The following is a 22,266-nucleotide window of genomic DNA, read 5'->3' as shown; positions in this document are numbered from 1 at the left end:
AGCACAGTTGGATCGGAAACAATTCCAATTTTGTTATTATCGAAAACTATAAAGAAAGCATTTATTACAAAAGTTGCAATAAAAATATGGAATGTGAAAGATAATTGCAATAAGTAGAACATGAAAATACTATCACTTATAAGAATAAAGTCAAAAAAGCAGCTAATCCGTGCTAAACAGAAAATTCGGAGCACGAAGTAATGAGCTCAAGAAAAGATGAATTTTATGCGAGCTTAATACGAGCAATGATCACTGCTAATAATCACTGTAAATACCAGCCACAACACAGAAATTGAAAGTATTAGGTGAATTGCATTACTAGAATGATTATGGAAAGTACTCTTAAATATGTGAATATTGTATAATACATTAATAGATTGCTTATTATACTATATGTGACATGTATATATTTGCATATTCATTGTGCATGTTTGAATATTTTTAGAGCATATTTGCATATTTATCGTGCATAAACATTCGCAGTCTACTGATTACCTTCCTGCAAATTCAATATCATCTTTCTTTCATAATGACGCGCGATGTTTTTGACGCGTGCCGAAGATAAACAAAAAAATAAGGAATTCATTCCAGTTGTGAAATAGTTTTATCGGTTACGCATTACCTACTTCTTAGAGTTCGCCACAGTAGAAATCGCGTCTCATTGCGGTCGGGTTTATCGACGGTAAATACTTAGCCACCGTTGATAACTGGATCGCGATAAGAAACTGCTTGTCTTCTAATCGATAGGAATAGTGAAATTGGTAAGATAATTTATTTTCATTCTGATAACAGAATAATCGTTCAAATCGCTGGATCTCTGAAATATACCGATATTGGAATTGTAACGATCTTTTCGATTTCGATTTGAACGATTACTTTGACTTGCTACACCTTTAGTAACTTCGAAATAGTGTTACATAATTTAAGTCAGACACAGTTTTGTTGGATGTGAAACGTTCCGAAGTTAATAAAAATATTTTATTGATTTATGTGGTAAACATATTTTATGTTATAAAATGTACCTATACCTGTGCAAATAACATTGCTGATGGTCGAACGTTGAATTAAACGATGCTCAGATAATCAAAAATTTATATTATATCATAAATTATTGTAATGCTAAAGAGTTTTCTGTTTTTTTCCTTCATTTTCTTTAACATCTTTCAAATCCTTCCGCTCAAACGTTTGAATCGTTTTTCGATCATCTCGCGAAATGCACAGCCCGCGAACATTGAAATATACGTTTCACCGTGCATTCCTTTTTCATTGAAATCTCGCAATTTAACAGACTAGGTAGTAATTACTTTATACTGATCTCTTGAGTAATCTATATCTTTTGTAAATTAAATTCCAGTGAACCTCTAATGACCATAATTTTTTTATCATTACAAATACAAGTGGTGGTTAGAACTCAGGATTTAGTTTTCTTGATGCTTCTAACTTCACATTATTCAACTCTCGAAGTGTCGAGGTCCCTAACGTCGACCAATAGGAAGCTGATGTCACCGAGCAATAGGAGGGACATACATGCATATAAGCCCGTAGGTAGCACCGACCAGCACCAGCATTGTGAAATTGCGTTCTTCTCTTCTGGATCGAGGTACTTGATTGCTCGTTTCCATTTCGTTAAAAAGAATAGTAAGTACATGTATTTCTTTCATCCATTTTCGTCTATTTTCAATGTCCATTTAACCAATCACACCGAAAGCCTGTTATTCAACTATTTTGTACTCCAACAAAATACACTTTTATGAAATTTTGTTTTCCATGCCGGCCGGTTTTCTAGCCGGATGGAACATCCTCGAAATTCGAAGCTACTAGATTTGTGTTTGAATATTGAGATCAGGGATCGCTTTCGAGAAATATTGAAAAATTGTTTGAGATTGTGAATTTCAACGAGTAACAGTAACAAATAATTGTTAATAATCAAATTGTATTTATATCGACGATTTGGATATGATTAACGGAAGCCATTGACCTTTTCTTACTGTTTTTACGATATTACTAATTTTTGTTTATACTGTTCTGTTTTGGAACTTTTAAAATTGCATATGAAATACATTGTAAGAAACTAACTTTATTTTTTTTTGTTACAGCAAGATGCCGACCTATAAATTGACTTATTTCCCAGTCGCAGCTCTTGGTGAGCCAATTAGATTCCTTTTCAACTATGGTGGAGTTGAATTTGAGGACAACCGTTTCGACAGAGATGACTGGCCTAAACTTAAGCAAGGTAATAAAATTTCAAATTAATCATAGTCCCTAAGCCAGTTTGTTATGTCGATTGTCCCAGTGCTAAGAAGTCAGTTTAGTTCCTGTTCTTAACTTTATACAAGCATGCCATATAATAGAGTATATTTATGGTGATTACAATGGAGGTTTTCATGTACTTCTCCAACATAAGTGTTCTTGTTAGGGAATAATATCCTTTGTTCTCTACTGATGTTTCAGTCAACAATAATTCTTTGAAGTGAACAATAACATATATTGACAAACACACAGGAATCACATTACCTTGAAACTAATTATGATCATAACAAAGGAATTAATATTACTTAGTAATAGTGATTTTTTTGTATTCCTTAGTTACTGTGATTGATTATAATATGAAAAAAGCTGTAAAAATTATGATTACTAAAGATAGATCTATTTAATAATTATTCCTTCCTTTTAATGTTTATAGAGATGCCTTTTGGCCAGGTCCCTGTATTGGAAATTGATGGAAAGAAATATCCCCAGTCTGTCGCCATCAGCCGTTACTTGGCCAAAAAGTTTGGTGTTCTTGGAAAGGATGATTTAGAGGCTCTTCAAGTTGATGCCACTGTTGACACCATTCATGATCTCCGTGCAAGTAAGTGTTCGTCTTGTTATCTCTTATTGTCTCACTGATATCAAATTTCAATTGCTAAGAATGTCTCTTAATTTAAATAAATCTGTAATCAGATTACCACAGTAATATACATGTCAAAATAATGTACAATACGTAAATGATAAATGTGGAGAGATTAAGCAGCAGTTACACATCTGCATTTTAATTATATTTCTTAATCAAGTATAGTCATAAATCTATGATAGTTATCTTTTTTATTTGGAATCTGGTTTGGTAGGTTATCACTGGCACATATCCAAGTAGGTATGCTACTAATGCATACAATCTGCTAATGTGTTAAATATCTTCAGTTAAAGATAGACACTTAATGTTCCTTAGAAGCCAGTAGTTTCATCTAGTCAATAATTTCGTTATTCAGAGATGGCGGCTTCCCACTATGAAACCAAGGAAGACATCAAAGCTGACAAACGCAAAGTCGCCGAAGAGCTGGTGCCATACTATCTGGAACGTCTGGACGCCCAAGTGAAGAATAACGGTGGCCACTTCGTTGGCGGGGCCTTGACCTGGGCTGACCTGACTTTCGTTGCTCTTCTTGATTACTTAAACTTCATGTGGGGTTCCGATCTCATCGAGAAGTACGAGAACTTGAAGCAGCTGAAAGAGAAGGTCATAAACTTGCCCGCAATCAAGAGCTGGATCGAGAAACGTCCGAAGACCGAGTGTTAAATCTTCACTGGATAAATAACGTACTGTCTTACGCTTAGCGTATCTACTTCCTGTTTGAAGTTCGTCGTGGAGGATGTCGAAGAGGGTAGTAACACGGGAATGATGACTGCATAAAATGCGAATCGCTGTCAAGTATAGCCGTTCCACGTGTTTGCTACAACTATGTCATTTGATTGATACGAAGGCTTCGATCTTACCACTAAAATATATCATTGATGATTATTTGTATACTTATAAAGAGATCCGGATATATAGACCGATAACATAGTATTGTACTTTTGTATTCGAATAAAGAGTTCATTTTAATAACTGGTCTGTTTGTTTTTAATTGAAAACGGTAGGTAAATACTTAGAATTTCACATTAACAAATGTACTATCATAGAAAGATTCTCCCTACTTTCTCCAACTATCTACAAGATAAACTATTTTAATGCATTATAATAGTAATCTACAAACTTGCTTGGCAATGTCATTATCATTCATGTTTCTTCAATTATACTCCAGTTAAACTGGAATATATCTCGATCTAATACTCTGAATTCGTTATCGAGAGGATGACATGTTATCTTTCCGAGGTCAGTCACTCTGAGTTTCATGAAAGAATGTCTGTTACGCGCGGCAACAACAAACAAGATAAAAAGAATGTGCAGAATAATTCATCTGGTCGTTTAACAGATTCATTGCCTCAGTGAAAATGGACATCTAAGTGGCCAGACACACTTTATCTCGTTTTTTAAGTCATAAATCATAATCATCAATATGCTTATCGTTAATAAAAGCTGTTGGTCTTGTTTTAAATTATACCGCGATCTTAATTTTACGCAAAAGTTTTATAATAATATTTAAATAATCCAGCTTTTTTGCAATGTACGTGTTACCCATATTTGGGTGACGTGGCAGTCAAAGTGTTAATGGAGATAAGGCTCTGGTACAAAAAAATCCGTTCTGGATCATGTGATGTTAGTTGTACTTGAATGAAAAGTATAACTTGAGAATTCTTGCCGACATAGACATAACAGTAATATAACTTAATACACTCTGGCTCTAGGGTATTCTTGAAATCATAGATATACAAACTGGCTATAGTTAACATCAATACAGCTGTCCACCCTAGGGGTTGAATAGAAATATCGTTGAGGTTCATGTCTTTTGTAAGCAATTTACACGTCTACCCAACATTTCTGATACTACTTTTCCAAGATGGCGGGACGAGTGACGATCGCAACTTGTTGAAACTCCAGCACTCTTTCACAATTTGTGAAATAGTTTTATCGGTTACGAATTATCTCTCAGACTTTGTCACGGTACAAATCGCGTTTCATTGCGGTCGGATTGATCGACGGTAAACATTTAGCCACCGTTGATAACAGGAACGCGATAAGAAACTGCTAGTCCTGTAATCGATAGAAATAGTTAAATTGTTGAGTTCTTTTATTTTTTCCTAGTAACAGGATAATCGTATGAATCGCTGGGTCTCTGAAATACATCGATACCGGAATTGTAACGATCTTTTCGAATTCGATTTAAATTATACCCAAGATTAGCTACACCTTTACTAACTTCGAAGTAGTGTTACATAATTCACATTTGTTGGATGTAAAACGTTCCGAAGTGAATAAAAATCGTTTGAGAGAACCGTAACTCGAAAGTTTAACGTTCATTAAAATTTAATACGACACGAAAATAATGCTTCTATTTATCTTACCTTGTACACTTCCTACCCTGAATCATGAAAATATTGTATTTTTATTTACGGTAAGGAATGCAAAAATCTGTGATTATACCAAAATTCAAGGTGGTGTTATCAGTACTTTTATGCTAAGGATTAGGAATAATTCCCTATAGAAATACACGTTTCCATGCTTAGTGATAGCTACTTACTTAAGATTGTATAGCAGAAATACCATCAAATGATTTCTTTCTCTTTGTACAGTAATCTCGATCATATTTCTATAACATGGCTCATTAGTGAATCGAAATGTTAGTATTTTAAATGTATTTTAGTAAATTCATTTTATGTCATCAAAGTCATCTAAATTGCTGATGAAAGACGCAATCGTTCCTCGATCACCTCGCAAAATGCACACACGCGAACATTGCAATATACGTTTCACCGTGCATTCCTTTTTCATTAAAATCTCGCAGCTTATGTACTTGTTTATCATTACGAATACAAGTGGCGGTCAAAACTCAGGATTTAGTATTCTGGGTGTTTCTAACGTCACATCACTCAACTGTCGAAGCGTCGACAAATGGGAAGATGACGTCACTGAAGATTAGCAGGGACATGGGGAGGGACATAAATACATGTAACTCCGTGGCACCGGCATTGTGAAGTTACCTTCTTCCTTGCTGGATTGAGGTACATACTACACCGCTCTACGTGTCTATTTCTATAAAAGAATAGTAAGTACGGGAGGGATTTTGGTGAAAATTAAGTACATATATTGTAGTGCACGTGAAATTAGGGGTGGTTTAAGTCATTATTTCTGTGCTCTCGAATTTTGTATAAAAAATATAGTTAATACTAATTAAATTTCGTGATTAGATTTGTGTTTAAATATTGAGTTCAAGGATCAATTTGGTGAATTATTGAAAAACTGTTTGAGATTGTGAAATTTAACGAACAAACGGTTTGGCTATGAGTAACGGTAGCCATTGACGTTTTGTCACTGGTATTAAGATATTAATTATTTTTTTTTTATATTGTATGTTTTTGGAACTTTTGAAATTTGATATCATGTATCTTGTAAGAAACTAATTTTATTTTTCTTTGTTACAGCAAGATGCCGACCTATAAATTGTATTACTTCCACTTCACAGCTCTGGGTGAGCCAATCAGATTCCTCTTCAACTATGGTGGAGTTGAATTTGAGGACTACCGTTGTGAGTTAACGGACGAGTGGCCCGCACTTAAGTCAGGTAATGATAAATTTCAGATTAACCATTGTCCCTCAGCCAGTTTTTCATGTCGATTGTCTCAGTAATGAACAGTCAGTTCACTTGCTGTTCTTAACTTTATACAAGCACGGCATATAATAGAGTATATTTATGGAGATTACAATGGACGTTTTCATTTACTTGTTGAACACAATTGCTATTGTTAGGAAATAATATCCTTTGTCCTCAGCTGAAGTTTCAGTCAACAATAATTCTTTGAAATGAATAATAACAGATATTTACAAATATGCAGGAATCACACTGCCCTTGAAATTGATTGATATTATTTAGAAAAAATAATTTTTCTGCATTCCGAACTTACTGTGATTTAATATGATATGAAACAAGTCATAAAAGCGAAGATTACTGAAGATAGATCTATTTCTTTTTTTTTTTATGTTCATAGAGATGCCTTTTGGCCAGCTTCCAGTCTTGGAAATTGATGGAAAGAAATATCCCCAGGCTATGGCCATCTGCCGTTATTTGGCCAAACAATTTGGTGTTCTTGGAAAGGATGATTTAGAGGCCCTTGAAGTGGATTCCACTGTTGATACCATTAATGATTTCCGTGCAAGTAAGTGTTCCTCTTATCACCTTTTTAATTTAAATAAACCTGTAATCAGATTACACAGTAATATACATGTCAAAATAATGTATAATACGTAAATGATAAATATGGAGGAATTAAGCAGCAGTTACACATCTGCCTTTTAATTATATTTCTTAATCAAGTATACTATAAATGTATGACAGATATCTTTTTTATTTTAAATCTGGTTTTGTAGATTATCACAGACAGGTATGCTGCTAATGCATACAATCTGCTAATGTGTTAAATATCTTCAGTTAAAAATAGACACTTAATGCTTCTTAGAAGCCAGTAGTTTCATCTAGTTAATCATTTCCTTATTCAGAGTTGGCGGCTTCCTACTATGAAACCAATGAAGACGTCAAAGCCGAGAAACGCAAAATCGCCGAAGAGCTGGTGCCATACTATTTGGAACGTCTGGACGCCCAAGTGAAGAATAACGGTGGCTACTTCGTTGGTGGGGCCTTGACCTGGGCTGACCTGACTTTCGTTGCTCTTCTTGATTATTTCAAGTTCGCGTGGGGCTCTGATATCACCGAGAAGTACGAGAACTTGAAGCAGCTGAAAGAGAAAGTCCAAAACTTGCCCGCAATCAAGAGCTGGATCGAGAAACGTCCGAAGACAGAGTGTTAAATCTTCACTGGATAAATAACGTACTGTCCTACGCTTAGCGTATCGAGTTCCTGTTCGAAATACACCGTGGAGGATGCTGAAGAGTCTGGTAACGCGGAAATAACGGCTGCATAAAATACGAATCGCTTTCAAGTATAGCCGTTCCATGTGTTGGCTACGATTATGTTATTTGATCTATTCGAATACTTCGATCTTATCACTAAAATATATCATTGATGATTATTGTAGTATTATTTGTATACTTATAAAGAGATCCGGAGATATAGACCGATAACATAGTATTGTACTTTTGTATTCGAATAAAGAGTTCATTTTAATAACTGGTCTGTTTGTTCTCAATTGAAAGCAGAAGTTAAATACCTGTTCTGATAGTCATAGTTAAGATGGCGGTTGGTTGAAAGACTGCGTGTGTACACAGTTGAAGGTACCAGTTAGATAGAAATAGATGAAGTATAGATTAGATATGGAACCCAGAGAAACATGACAAAATCCGTCTTAATAAAAATTTCAATTATTTTCGAATCTGACGGCTCGAAGAGAAGTGAAGGTTTTCCTTTTGTACCTCTATGTATTAACAGGTACCATTTTCTCGAAGGAGTTTATACGCGACGCATACTCTCTGTGTCATAGAACATCGTAGCATGTGAAGTGTACAGTGTAGGTTTGGCACGTGACAGGTTCATATTGAACTGGTGGGGAGATGAAGCGCTGCGATATGCATGATTTCTAGCGGCTGTCTAGCGAGAAAGCGTCAGTTGAACGCGGAACTCGTTGGATCTAGGTGCCTACTGAAGCATTATACCACAGAAATCTTCGTAAGTGCACATCAGAAACGCGTGCTAACGAATTTCCTTCAAATTCTCTTGAATCGATTCTTCTATCATACGATTAGCCACGAATAAAATCAATCTCACAATTCGTAAGGTCAGAATTTTGCAATGATCATTCTCAACAGTTCTCCAGCTATCTTACAATAATTATATGCGTGATCATCACGAGTAACTTGTAACATATTCGTTTAATATTATTTTCTATCTTCATTTGGTAGTATAACGTATGTTTTTTAGAGATAGTTTCAAAGTTGAACTCGACACGTTAGTTATAGAAGGAGTTTGTAAACAGTCTTCCATAAATAAATCGTTAATATTTACTATCTCTGTTCATATTGATACTAAAGGAACTACTTTTTGTCCAATAGAAATTTGTACCGGGTGATTTATTTAACTTGACAACTTGTACAGTATTTTAGGAATATTTTGTATAATGCAATATAGTATGTTTCATTTTTCTTTGCACAGTTCTTCACAGTACTGTTTTCATTATAACACCGGGTTAAAAATTATTTCCGCCAGGTGTTACTTTAATAAACAGTGAAATTATTCTGGTATAATTGGAAAGGAACAATTTCTAATATAGTATCACAGTTACAATAGCATTATAAATTGGTAAGATTCACTTGTGTACGAACATTTTTTTTTCCGCTGTATATTGATTCTTGCATCTTTCTGTCCACTAACAATACGTGCCGTAACAGTAAAACTACCAGTGATGAAGGTACAACTATTTTTATCAGATTGATAAACATGACAAACTTGTGAAAATATATGACTTTACAGATTAACCCATTTCTTCACTTAGATATTGCAATAAAAGTTGCAAAAGATCTAAGAAAATGTAGTCTTGTAACATTTTAATCATCGTTATAAAAGTGTATACTAACTAATCTCTTTGACTGCTTTAGTAATTCTAGTGTAAACGTTCTTTCATATTTTTTGCGCCAGTCACGGTGAATGGAACATCCTGCACAACAATTTTGATTATCAAAACAAACAAAGAATAAGAGGACGAAAATGAACGATTTATTTATCTGTGGCTTGGTACAAGAAGTGTCAATGTCATATTTTTGCAAAAATGAGCTAAACCCGGTATTGTATTTGTAAACAGTTGTATATTCTATACAGGGTATTATATTTAAATGGACCCAGTCGAATATCTCGGAAACTATTGACGATATTACAAAAATATTTCACACTTTCTGATGTGAGTAATTTTTTTCTATGTGGATGCGTAGAGGTCATATGAATGTCAACTTTGTTTTTTTAAGTGGAATCGTATATTTTTAGTTCTTGAGAATACAGTGTAGACAGGGTGAGCCAATAAGAACTAATACCTAAAATATCATTATCTATTAGTTGTACCAAAAAAGTTTTAATGAATTACATAGCATTCTGAAGGACTCATAGGATGGCTACGATTTGATTTCATTACATATTATTTTTCTTTAAATATCAAGGTGATCTTGAGTTTTTTCAAGGTTAATGCATCTTTTTTTTAATACCATCATGTTATAGGTCGTAGAATTCGTTCTTCTATGGGCAACAACGTGGAATTAAAAAGAATATACATTGGCCTTGATAAAACTCAAGATAACCTTGAAATCTCAAAAAAAGAATAAGATATAAAAATATCAAATTGTATCCATCCGATGATCTCCTTAAAATGCTATATAATTCCTTAAAATGTTTTCTGATACAATCAATAGGTAACTAGTTATTTTAGATAATAGTTCCTTTTGACTGACCCAGGATATCCATTTAAGAAAATCATGTCAGAAGCTGATTCTCTCTGCGATTTCATAGGTCTACGTGGAATTTCTATTTCCGTTCCTCCACATATGTTTCTGCACAATCATCCCACGTTTCCAAATCATCGTGCAATGATGTTACTCTTTCTGTAACTAGTGAGTCACAGCGGATAGTGGTACTATCAAGGTCGAACATATACAACGCTGTTGTCAATTAGCTACAATGCCAACGGCTGTTAACCGAGACGGTCTCGCGGTAACGATCTGCAAATTGCCTAGCCACACGTATCCTTCTCGGAGTTTATATTCTAGAATGTTGCGTTGTCACCGATTACGTGACTGATTTCGACACATACACACACACACACAGTCTCTCCGCGTTGGAACGATTGTTGTTATCGCGTCTCACAATGTTATCGTACTCCGCCCAGACATTTTCTGTTCTGTGGATACATTTAACACATTCGAATAGTCACAGTTTTTACTGTTGGGAGAGTATGATGATGTGAGATACATTTGTTTAGATTATGGTTTCTGAACCCTTTTTGGCTAACTGCTCCATTTTCAAAGTTCGTCTTGTTCAGCAGCCCCTTTGGCTAGACTATTTCTATCATAAGAATTTTCAACTGTAATTGTACATGTAATCTTTGGGTTTTAAAAAGTTAAATTGGAAATAAACAAAAAATGAAACAACTAGAACGCCTCAGCCCCTGGTCTCCTCTGTGTCGAACTGTGGACGGTAGTACCCATTTTGGGAACCAATAGTTTTAGGTCATTGTGATCAAGAATATAAGTATCAACGCGTTCCTTTCGAACAATCATCACCTTCATTAGTAGTACAGACTATAATTCGTATTTGTATAATATTAAATGATCCAGTTTAGAAATTAAATGTTTTTTTTCGTATAATTTAACACATTCATTGCCTCAGTGAAAATGGACATAAGTAGCCAGACACACTTTATCTCGTTTTTTAAGTCATAAATCGTCGAAAATATATGCTTATTGTTAATAAAGGCTGTTGGTCTTGTTTTAAATTATACCGCGATCTTAATTTTACGCAAAAGTTTTATAATAATATTTAGATAATCCAGCTTTTTTGCAATGTACGTGTCACCCATATTTGGGTGACGTGGCAGTCAAAGTGTTAAGAGGAACGAATTAGATTTTAAGGATTCATGGCAGACGAACGTCTGCAATTTACCGCAGGAAAGAATTTCACCCAGGCGATACCCTTAAGTAACAAGGATCTTGTTTAAATGCAGGTACAATGCCTACCTACAAGCTGATATACTTCAACGTCACAGGGCTTGGCGAGCCAATCAGGCTTCTGCTGCACCAGAGCGGCATCAAGTTCGAAGACAAGAGGATGGCCTTTGAGGAATGGCCTGATGTTAAACCTAGTAAGCGTTGTTCAGAATCTCGAGCTACACTGTCGTTCAGACGATTTATATCATTCTAAAACACGAAGCGAATAGCGATTTAACGAAAAACTCGTGTAGCTACACGTAATTGCATTCATAACAGAAGTAATATAAGCTAAGAAATCCTTATTATTCGTCGCTGAAAGTTTTAACTATAATCTGTCATGTTGTCAGTTGTCAAGTCAACTGTAATATTTTGCAGACTTTTTTTGTTCATTACTTTTTAATAGAAACCGAGCGACGGTTTAAAACCTTCTGAAGGTCAGTGAGGAGGATGACCTTGACAACATATGTCAAGGTCAAGGTTATCGGAGCTGCCTCCCCTATTCTAAATATTTACTAAATTGACAATTGATTTCAGACATTTGGTCGGAAATAACAAAATACTGGTCAATTCAGTTCTCATGAAAGTATTCATACGGATAAAGGGTAGTCAAGTAGAATACGACCGTGTTTATCAGACAAGAGAAATTCAACCGTACGATTCATTGATATGGAAATTTCACAGAAATGCCGATGGGCCAGGTACCTGTTTTGGAGATCGACGGAAAACCTCACCACCAGTCAAAGGCGATCTGCCGTCTCATCGCGAGAAAAAATAATCTCTACGGCGCGAATGAGGAAGAGTCTTATCAAATCGATGCTACCATTGAGACCATCGATGATTTGAGACAAGGTACGTATACACTTGCACAATACAATCTTATTATCCTTTATAAAGTACTTATAATTTATTGATCACGCTTTAGCAATCTCGCAGTACTACTGGGAAGAGGATCCCGCGTTCAAAGCGAGGCTGAAGGAAACTGCTTTGAAGAAACTCCCTGTCTACGTTGACAAGTTCGAGGAACAAGTTAAGAAGAATGGCGGATTCTTCGTTGGTGGAAAGGTAATTTACTCGAATTCACACAAACCAGAAATAAAGAGGGCTCTTTAGAATAATTTAGATATATTATGGGATAACACGCAATCCACCCGTTTACAACCTATACAAATTTATGGTTCCTAGCTAAAGATATCGAAAAAATGAAAACAAAATGGCTGCGTGGCGGAGTCCTCGAAGTTTCATAAGAATTTTTCTTTCGAGGGTTAAGTCTAAACGGCTTAATTTCAATGCACCACAAATTCACAAGTTGCTCTAGAATATTTATTATTTTATGGAAATAATGACAATTAGTAATCACTGTCAAGGTTTCAAGATCGAGTACTACTTCCATCATGCTGTCGTTGCTTCTACAATAATCTAACGAAGAATAGCCTCCATTAAACATTATATAACGGTCAGTAGAATAGTGTTTCCGGTTGTAAACGAGATTCAAAGTATGTAGTCAGTCTAATTTGCACTCTGACAATAGAGATTCATCGGTATAAAGTGGCATAAACCAATAAATCTATCCGGATGAGACATCGTCTCACTCTTCTATGAGTTTGTATTTCATAAGAACGTTCTCTTTCATTGTTTAATGTAAATAATCAGCAGGTATTATATTGCATTCTAGATACAAGGAATCTTCTTCTTTTCTACAAGTTCAGAATAAACGATTTCATTTCGATTACCTTCTTTCTACCGCAATAAACGATCATTGTCATTATAAATCTTTGTTTCTATTTCAGTTAACCTGGGCAGACCTTATGTACACCGGGTACACGGAAACCCTGTCCGCCATGACAGAGTCTGAACTGAACAAGGATCATCCTGAACTGCAGAAGTTGGTGGCGAAAGTAAGGGCGTTGCCAAACATTAAGGCTTACCTGGACAAACGACCCAAAACACTGTTCTGAGTACTCAGGCAAATTGAAATTTTCCATCCTTATCGCTAACCGGGGATGGCGAAGAGTTTATCAACCGCAACGTTATCCACCGATAATTTTTCACTTCTCATAACTCGCACGTGTCACGCAAGATGTCGCAGCGATAGTAAACGTAGACGAAAATTTCTCTCTGATGAATAAAATAACTTGACGAATGTTGCTAGTTCGCACAATCTGTACGTTATAAGAAGAACAATAAATATACACGTTCATATTTTACGAGAGATTACTTCTTAGAATGCCTGTCCTGTTGCCGATTGACTGTCATTTACAGGGGTTCTTCGGAACGCACTTGAATGAGGAACTGGACACACAAAACGGTCAGAATGGTACATTATGATTAGGGTAATGGGGGGGGGGGGCATGAAGAGGTAACGAGATAAGATGGGGTATTGTACCTAAATGCTAACTGAAAGATGCTAGAGATGTGGAATATACAGTGATATTTTCATTGCATAACGTGCAGTCACTTATCTACGTAAGAAATACTTGAACTAATTACTTTCTAAAATAGCAACTGTCGAGTATTATATGTCAAGTGTTAGGGTATGACAAGCTTCTTTATCGATGTCACAAAGTATTGCACAAAGAAGGACCGCCTATCTTCCACATCCACTAAATTGAACCACCGTATATATTTTAATTAACTGTATTTCCTTATAAATGCGTGACGGTAATATTGATGGAATTAAACTATAAGCTGTGTTTATACTATATCTGTATACTGTCAAAGTTTCACTGACCCTGAACTGTTCGAATGCTAATACTGAACTGGTCTAGAAATGACTGATTCGTTGCTGAACTCAGACTGCACTGAGGCTGAACTGAGTCTGTGAAAATTCTATACCTCAAAACACTGGTTCATCCCCCTTCTATTTCGCCCTAAGCGTATTTTGCCAGATGGGGTGTGTGACATTGTCTTGTCGTCGCCAGCAACTTTCTAAATAATTGCCCAAACTGCTTGACGTCACGACATGACCTGGGAAGTTCTTTGGTTGTTTATAGGACGGTCTTTTGTGAAATAGCCTATAATCTGAAACCGCAGGAAACTGTCTTCCTGTCATAAATTTGCCGTTTGTTGTTACTTATCTACAAAGAATTAGTCGTGAGAGCAGCAAGGTTAAGTCTATCAGAACTTTTATTTACAAAGTAGGGTGGTGGAAAATGGCCCAATTTATGGTACTTCCGACACTTAAACTATTATTTGATATGTTCCAAGGAATTAAAAAAGCCTAATTATTTATCGTCAATACGATAAGAAAGTTGTAAAAAAAGTAGCGAACGTAGACGAAGGTGCATGAAGCAACGAATTGGTAGTTATTGATTTTAAATAATCGTAACTTCCTAACAAATGCATGAAATGCAAAATTTCAAACGCTATTTTGTAGATGAATGTTTGTATTATTATCATGTTTAAAAAAATTGACGTACAAAGTATTAATTAACAGCCGTAAAAAGCGATAAATTGATGCTGCAGATATTGAAGAAAATGAGTTTACTATTTTACTGCAACCTACTTTCCAAGTTGTACCAGTTGTCCAATAAAATAAACAATTAATAAAATTACGATTCAATCAAATAAAATCTAGTAAAGTGACGATTCGATAGGTACATGCACGATGATTCGGTTTGAAATGTTTATTTTATACCTCAAACGACCACATCATTTTCCACAGAAAAGGTCTTACATATACAATACGACAAAATAGTTTCATCTTTGTTATGTTCTTAATTTTTTCTTTCGGCTTCATTTAAAATGGTCATAAGTCTTATCTATCATAAACAAATGGAAAACAACTAGTCGTACATATTGAAAAGCGTGGAAGTTCCACGGTGGAACTGTTTTGTCATTAAAAAAAGTGAATGTGGAGCATAATTCCAATGCGTATACACTTTCAAACCATAAATTCGCCTATTTTCTATCATTTATGAAACACTGTGTAGCCGTTCGTGCATTATCTGCCGATATATCTGAATCATCGTATTTACTTGTTTCGCGCGATAACGCAACTGATTACCATGTATGGAATTACATTGCAGAATTTACTATCTCATGAAGTTATTGTGTAAATTTGATAGTTCTGCTTATCGAGCACGTAATGCGTGTGCAACCTTTGCAAACAATTTTTCCAATACAATTCCAAATATGAAAATACAACGTTTATTATTAATCAGCAATTTTTCAACTTTTGATTTCATGTGTATTTGTGACGAACGAACTTTATTTTCAATACTGTTATTTAAAAATAAAAATATTATCGATTCATTTGAAATAATAGCAAATTCAATTATTGAATTATTTTGTAATTTTCTGTATTACAAATATGACAAAACAAAGAATACTGAAAATAATATGCAACAAGAAGATTTTATTTTAAAAAATCTTTATTGCAATCTGCTTTAAGCAGAACCCGTTCTTCAAAAAGCTCATCCGTGAGAGATTTTTGCTTGGGTCCATCTAATAGTGTCGCGAAAGGAAAGAATCGTTCCACTGGTGTGGAAGATGGAAGAGAGGTGTTACTCTTCCAAAAAATATCAATCAACTAAACTCAGACCTAATTACCTAATATAATTTCAAAGAACAATTTCATAATTATTTCTAAGAATTATTTCAAACGATGAGAAAATAAAATAACATGTTATTTGATATAATATTTCAAATAACATAATTTCAGAAGTGCCCAGGTCTGGTGACAGTTTTAGTTTTGCGAGAGACTCGGAGTCTCAGCCAAATACTTGATTAACGAAAACTTTTGATCGAACAATTCAATAGGTGTCGTAATGTCGAAAAAGTGTACGTGTCATTGTACCTTATCAATATTATGCAATATTGTAACATGTGTAGCTTTCGTTCTTCGGGTATCAGGATTAAATTGAATCGGGTGGGGACACGAAGTGACGTAATGAACGCAATTTAAAGTAGCCAACCAGCGAAAGCAGGATCAGTTGAACGCGAGATTCTATGATATCAAGAGTCTGCTAAAGCATCCACAGTACCGAAATCATCGTAAGTGAACATCAGAAAGTTGTGTTAACGAATTGTCTTCTAACTCCTGTGAAATAAAGTAATTTCAAAGTTCGTACGTGTAAGGTTCGTGGCGAATGTGTTGAAAGTTTTCCAGCTATCCTAACGTAATTATTTGTATAATTTCTTTTCACCTTCTTACCTATTCAAAAGACTAAAAAAAATTTTTGATCAAATATAATCCTTACAAGAATAATGTCATTAATTCCTGAAGCAAAATCTATATACAGAATATTGTATAATTTCTTAAATATTGCTTGATTTATCTGCCCACTAGAAACAGGCCGCTTGAATATATTTTGTTGTAACGGCGTTATAAAAACGTATGTTAGCGAAAAATCAATGGTTATCAGGGGTAAATACGAGATAGCAAATTTTTTTTTACGATCATTCCCTTCGATGTCATCAGTGTCAATATTATTCGTTTTAGTGGAATGATTTATATTTGTTCCCCAGTGTAACGATACTTTGGAACAGAACAAAAACAATGATCTAAGATGTATTCGTATTTATTTCTCTAATTCTCGAAATATTGGAAACTTACTCTGTCAAGATACTTTGTGTACCGTTCGCCACCCATAGAAGATATTTGACCATAATTAATACAGAACAAAGTATAAGTTTCAATATTTCGATAATCAGAGAAATAAATGTGAATGTCTCATAGATCACAGTATTCGTCTTGATTCCCAACTATCGTTACACTGAAACAAAATAGTATCATTCCATTTTAAAAAAGTGGTATTGATATTGATGATAACGAAGAAAATCATCGTAAAAAAAACTTTTCTCTTACGCCGTGTTTGTTCTATTGTAGCAATTAATTTTTTTCTGCCATATATTTTTATAACATCTGTACAAAAAAAAAAAGGTTCTCCTGTTTCTAGTCGACCATCCTGTACATTTATATACATAGTAAAATCATATCTACGCGAAATTTCTATTTCTGTTCTTTCCCCGTATACTTTTGCACAGTCATTTCCTCTTTCAAATCGTCGTACGATGACGTTACTTTCCGCAATCGGCGGGACAAAGCAAATAGGACTGGCAAGGTCGAACGTAGGATCTTCAAACCGTTACTTGGTGTCAATTACCATCAATTTCAAGGCTGTTAACCGTACGGCGGTTGGTAATGGTCGTTAAATTGCCGGCCACGCTTATCTTTTCAGAGTCTTACAATGTTAACGACTCAACATTATTCATTTATTTTTGCAAACAATGATACACAGTATCGGAGAAAAATATAACAGCTTGACAGTAATAATTCTTTGAAAATCAATTTTCCGTAGCTTCCTTTATATTAACGAAGTATATGCATTTCACTAAAGTTATTAATATTTAAGTAAATAACGTTTAAGGAAATCCGTATTGGTCGTTAATTAATAGAGAAGATGTTAGAGGAATTCATTTTCGAAGAAACATTACGTTCGTGTTGTTATAGTTTTGTCCGATACTGTAATTCCCTTCGTTACCAACAATTTGTTACCATTTTACAATTCTTTAGATTGAACGAATACCTACGAACTTAGTGACCGAAGTGATAATTGTACAGAAAAATTTTAATGTGAAAATGAAGTTATTCAGTAATATAAGTAAGAAGGATGCAATAATCGCGGAGGTGCTTATCGAATGTCGTTTTGAACGCAGACAATGCCTATCTACAAGCTGACGTACTTCAATGGCACAGGTCTCGCCGAGCCAATCAGGTTTCTGCTGCACCAAAGTGGTATCGAGTTCGAAGACAACAGAGTTACCCCGGAGGAATGGACGAAACTTAAAGCTGGTAAGCATAGTCGGCATTATTTGGAAAATTTTGATATCACTCCGTGACTCGAAGCGGGTTGTTTTTGTAACGGAGAACAAAAAATATTGACATTCATCGGAAAAACAGATAAAAGTTCCGAAATCATAGTATTCATCGCTAAAAATGATAATCTGATTAATGATAATCTGATTAATAATTGATAAGTGATACACATTTGATCGAAAACAAAATACAGGTCAATTCGGTCCTCATGAAAATATTCATACGGATAGAGTTAAGTAGAATTGGATTGTGCCGATCAGACAAAAGGTTATATAATTCAACCGTATAATATTTTGGAAATTTTTCAGGTATGCCATTAGGCCAGCTGCCCGTTTTGGAGATCGACGGAAAAATTTACAACCAGTCTAGGGCGATCGCTCGTCTTATCGCGAAAAAAAATAATCTGTACAGCACGAACGACGAAGAGGCTTACCTGATCGACGCCACCGTCGATACAATCGACGATTTGAGAGTAGGTGCGTGTACACAGTTCTTGCGTGATATTCACTGTTTTATTATTCTTCATGGAATATGTGTTCTGTGGTACTTTGTAAATATAATTACGAACGATTTAACAATGTAATCATTGCACAATCATTTCGCAGCGTTCTCGCAGTACGCCTTCGAACAGAATCCCACTACCAAGGAGAAGCTGAAGGAAACTGCTTTCGCGAAACTCCCCGTCGTTCTTAACAAGCTCGAAGAACAGGTTAAGAAGAATAGCGGATTCTTGGTTGGTGGAAAGGTAATTTACTCGAATTCATATATTCTATGGAAAAGTAATTATTTAAGAATAAATCAGGTATCCAACGGTGTAGTATTTATTATTCTTTTGCAATTTATAAAGACACTTACTGAAAACAAAATGGCTGCATGGCGGAGTGTCTTCGAAATTTCGTAATAAAGAGTCTTTATTTCTATTTCAGTTAACCTGGCCAGATCTTCTGTACACCGCGATCGCCGAGCGTTTGTCCATCGTGGTCGAGCACGACGTGAACGAGGAGCGACCTGAACTGAAGAAGCTGGTGGAGAAAGTGAAGGCTCTGCCGAAGATCAAGGCTTACCTCGAGAAGCGACCCAAGACTGAATGGTGATGTGCCTCCCGCCTGCAACGATATGATCTGACACAGGTCACACGTCATCCCATGTTATCGTATCACAACGATGCATACATTTCACGACAGTTTCGTTCGGGTGAATGAATGAACGGTGAATGTGGAGAGTTCCTACGAGTTTGTGTACGTCACAAAATAAGAAATAAATATATACGTTTATATTTACCAGAGATTACTTCTTAAAATACCTGTTCTGTCCTCGATTTACTGTACGATTCACAGAGGAGCTTCGTAACGCGCTACAGTGATGGACTGGGTCAAAATGACGGGTGAACTTCAGAAGGTTTAAACCGCCAATCATTGGTTATTAAAAAGTTATTAACAACGAAAGATTGGAAAATGTACTGTAATTTTCTTAAAAATTTGAAATTTTGTAACGTAATGACTTTAAAGAATACTTTTTTAAGGCATTATACTGATCTGAGTTGGTTAGAGCTGCAGCGATCCCTCGATGAATGCGACACGAACAATGGTGTTATTCCCACCACTGGGAGGTCCTCCTCTGGAACCAATCAAAACAGGGGGTAAACAGAAGCTAAGCAGAGGCTCGGTTTTATGAAGAAAACAAATTTATAAAAGGCTGAAAACCTTTCCGCCTTACCACGAATGCTCCGATTCGGGCCCGAGAAAGTCGCACTCATCGAGACATTACTGTAGTTAAAAAACAAATTGGTGAAATAAATATTTGCTTATTTCGTTGTTGAATTCGACCAAAAATTCGCGGTGATAATAATCATACCTGTTTTCTTGAACTGTTTCTAACAAATTCTGAATTATTTTTTTTTCTTGAACTTTCTCCAATCAACTTTGATGCATTATACTGATTGGAGTTGGTTAGCGACAGTTCAAGAATTTGATTTTCGTTCATAACTTTCTAGTAACCAATGTTTGTCGATTTAAACCTTTTGAAGATTATTCATTAGGCTGATCTTGATAACATATTTCAAGGTCAAGGTCATCGCGTGTGGGTGCTTTTTGGAAGTTTATCAAAAATGGCTGCTTTATATAAACGAACGGTATAAAACCATGTGGTAGGGCCGAAAGTTAGTGTCATCCCGTGAGTAACAGTTAGGTTCCTCCGGGTGTGGAAACGATCGATTATTTTTATTTTTTACAAGATGTTTTCTACATGATAACTTAGCGATACAAATGTTACATTGGATCCGTTCCAGTGGATAAATCGAACGAAGAATAGGAATATAGCTTAGCACGTTTTGTCGCGTGCCACAAGTACAAAAATAAATATCCGTTTGTCGTTTACCAGAAAATGTTCCTTGATTGATTTATACCTGTCGTTCGATTGGTCGTGATGTAGAGGATGTTCCTGTAAGATATTCATTTGGTACATCAAAATGATATTAAATTGTTCGTTCGAAAATTTCTCTGTCGTAATTATGATTGCTGTTTGTCGTACAATTGATTTATTTGGATTCGGTACACATCATATCGGACATTTTCAGCAAACTCTGTTGTATGAATGTTTGCGATTGATTAATCTCGAATAAATGTAATTCAATTATATATAAATTCATTGTACGATTGATATTTTTACATGTATTATTCCATAACGAATTGTTTACACGGAATCTTCTGTTATCTTTCCTCGACCTTCTGGTCTCGAAATTACGAGGTGCAATTTTATAAAACACCCTGTATCACGTGAGTACTTTCAATGTCGATCGTTAAAAGTAGAGACGAATGTTTAATTCATTGTTCTATAATTGTACGTATTATTATTCTTATTTAATCTACAACATGAATTTAGTGATTCTTTTAACACCGAGAACACAAAAATTCGATTGAATTTCGCTGTACTCCCTGGTCGACGTCGTCGCTTCGATGCAAATTAAAACAAAGTAAATTCAAATTTTTCAAGTAGAGCTCAGGTGCGAATATACTGCGATTAGTTACATTGAAATGCTTCTATCGACAAGGATCCATGTATACCAAACACTCGTAATTATTCGAACTTTAGTGTTAATATCGTTACAGATAAGTCTTATTCATTTACTTAAACATTTTCTTCTTGACAGTCAAAAATCGTTACTTGTTTTAAACGTCGCTGCCAGGTGTACAATCCCTTTATATCTACAATCTTCAGCCTCTATATTCATCGAATCCATTAAACAAATCTTGTTCCAATTCATCCACAGCTCTTCCAAAACCTCTCCGCTACAATACACTATCTCACAGAATTCTCATACATTGTCTCAAAAATCATTTAATATTAACACCACTCGTAATTATTCGAACTTTGGTGTTAATATAGTTACAGATAAGTCTTATTCATTTACTTAAACATTTTCTTCTTGACAGTCAAAAATCGTTACTTGTTTTAGACGTCGCTGCCAGGTGTACAATCCCTTTATATCTACAATCTTCAGCCTCCATATTCATCGAATCCATTAAACAAATCATGTTCCAATTTATCCACAGCTCTCCAAAACCTTCCCGCTCCATTACAATACTTCACAGAATTCTCATACCTACATTCTCTCAAAAATCATTTAATATTAACACCATTCCATAACAAGAAGAATATTTAATTCCCATCGCACACAAATCGTAACGTCCATCGCCGAATCAGGCGAATTGTCGTCGAAAAATATATCGTCACGTTACACTTTACCATACAAACGACATAACAAACACACACACACCCGGTATTAATCATCGAATCACACGATCGTTCGAAATAATTACAAACCATATCCGCGGAATTTCGTGCGTCCACAGAATCACAGATAAGTCGTTCCGCGACTCGTTAAATGGCCACACTT

The 22,266-nt window shown here is 35.3% G+C and overlaps 4 protein-coding genes across 4 annotated transcripts; all 4 read left to right on the top strand.

The window, feature by feature from the left end:
- Positions 1-1,520: 1,520 nt before the first annotated feature.
- Positions 1,521-3,865, top strand: LOC107188063 (glutathione S-transferase-like). The gene is made up of 4 exons (XM_015576303.1): positions 1,521-1,638; positions 2,097-2,233; positions 2,684-2,851; positions 3,249-3,865. The coding sequence occupies exons 2-4, from the start codon at positions 2,101-2,103 to the stop codon at positions 3,554-3,556; spliced, it is 609 nt and encodes a 202-aa protein (XP_015431789.1). The 5' UTR covers positions 1,521-1,638; positions 2,097-2,100; the 3' UTR covers positions 3,557-3,865.
- A 2,034-nt stretch (positions 3,866-5,899) lies between these two features.
- Positions 5,900-8,004, top strand: LOC107187982 (glutathione S-transferase-like). The gene is made up of 4 exons (XM_015576192.1): positions 5,900-5,963; positions 6,340-6,479; positions 6,904-7,071; positions 7,412-8,004. The coding sequence occupies exons 2-4, from the start codon at positions 6,344-6,346 to the stop codon at positions 7,717-7,719; spliced, it is 612 nt and encodes a 203-aa protein (XP_015431678.1). The 5' UTR covers positions 5,900-5,963; positions 6,340-6,343; the 3' UTR covers positions 7,720-8,004.
- A 459-nt stretch (positions 8,005-8,463) lies between these two features.
- Positions 8,464-13,758, top strand: LOC107187983 (glutathione S-transferase-like). The gene is made up of 5 exons (XM_015576193.1): positions 8,464-8,534; positions 11,569-11,706; positions 12,236-12,403; positions 12,477-12,616; positions 13,342-13,758. Exons 2-5 carry the CDS (start codon positions 11,574-11,576, stop codon positions 13,507-13,509), a joined length of 609 nt encoding a protein of 202 aa, XP_015431679.1. The 5' UTR covers positions 8,464-8,534; positions 11,569-11,573; the 3' UTR covers positions 13,510-13,758.
- A 2,734-nt stretch (positions 13,759-16,492) lies between these two features.
- On the top strand, positions 16,493-19,645 carry LOC107187984 (glutathione S-transferase-like). The gene is made up of 5 exons (XM_015576194.1): positions 16,493-16,546; positions 18,212-18,347; positions 18,680-18,847; positions 18,977-19,116; positions 19,298-19,645. The coding sequence occupies exons 2-5, from the start codon at positions 18,215-18,217 to the stop codon at positions 19,463-19,465; spliced, it is 609 nt and encodes a 202-aa protein (XP_015431680.1). The 5' UTR covers positions 16,493-16,546; positions 18,212-18,214; the 3' UTR covers positions 19,466-19,645.
- Positions 19,646-22,266: the final 2,621 nt, after the last annotated feature.

This window comes from Dufourea novaeangliae, unplaced genomic scaffold (genome assembly GCF_001272555.1).
Source record: "Dufourea novaeangliae isolate 0120121106 unplaced genomic scaffold, ASM127255v1 scaffold109, whole genome shotgun sequence".
NCBI classification, from domain to species: Eukaryota; Metazoa; Arthropoda; class Insecta; order Hymenoptera; family Halictidae; genus Dufourea; species Dufourea novaeangliae.
Note: the sequence above shows the minus strand (reverse complement) of the source record. Positions and strands in the feature narration are given on the sequence as shown.

Coding starts and splice junctions, on each gene's coding strand:
- LOC107188063 (XM_015576303.1), top strand. CDS start 2,101: ATGCCGACCTATAAATTGACTTATTTCCCAGTCGCAGCTCTTGGTGAG. Junction 2,234..2,683: donor CTGGCCTAAACTTAAGCAAG/GTAATAAAATTT, acceptor TAATGTTTATAG/AGATGCCTTTTGGCCAGGTC. Junction 2,852..3,248: donor CATTCATGATCTCCGTGCAA/GTAAGTGTTCGT, acceptor TTCGTTATTCAG/AGATGGCGGCTTCCCACTAT.
- LOC107187982 (XM_015576192.1), top strand. CDS start 6,344: ATGCCGACCTATAAATTGTATTACTTCCACTTCACAGCTCTGGGTGAG. Junction 6,480..6,903: donor GTGGCCCGCACTTAAGTCAG/GTAATGATAAAT, acceptor TTATGTTCATAG/AGATGCCTTTTGGCCAGCTT. Junction 7,072..7,411: donor CATTAATGATTTCCGTGCAA/GTAAGTGTTCCT, acceptor TTCCTTATTCAG/AGTTGGCGGCTTCCTACTAT.
- LOC107187983 (XM_015576193.1), top strand. CDS start 11,574: ATGCCTACCTACAAGCTGATATACTTCAACGTCACAGGGCTTGGCGAG. Junction 11,707..12,235: donor ATGGCCTGATGTTAAACCTA/GTAAGCGTTGTT, acceptor GAAATTTCACAG/AAATGCCGATGGGCCAGGTA. Junction 12,617..13,341: donor GATTCTTCGTTGGTGGAAAG/GTAATTTACTCG, acceptor TTTCTATTTCAG/TTAACCTGGGCAGACCTTAT.
- LOC107187984 (XM_015576194.1), top strand. CDS start 18,215: ATGCCTATCTACAAGCTGACGTACTTCAATGGCACAGGTCTCGCCGAG. Junction 18,848..18,976: donor AATCGACGATTTGAGAGTAG/GTGCGTGTACAC, acceptor ATCATTTCGCAG/CGTTCTCGCAGTACGCCTTC. Junction 19,117..19,297: donor GATTCTTGGTTGGTGGAAAG/GTAATTTACTCG, acceptor TTTCTATTTCAG/TTAACCTGGCCAGATCTTCT.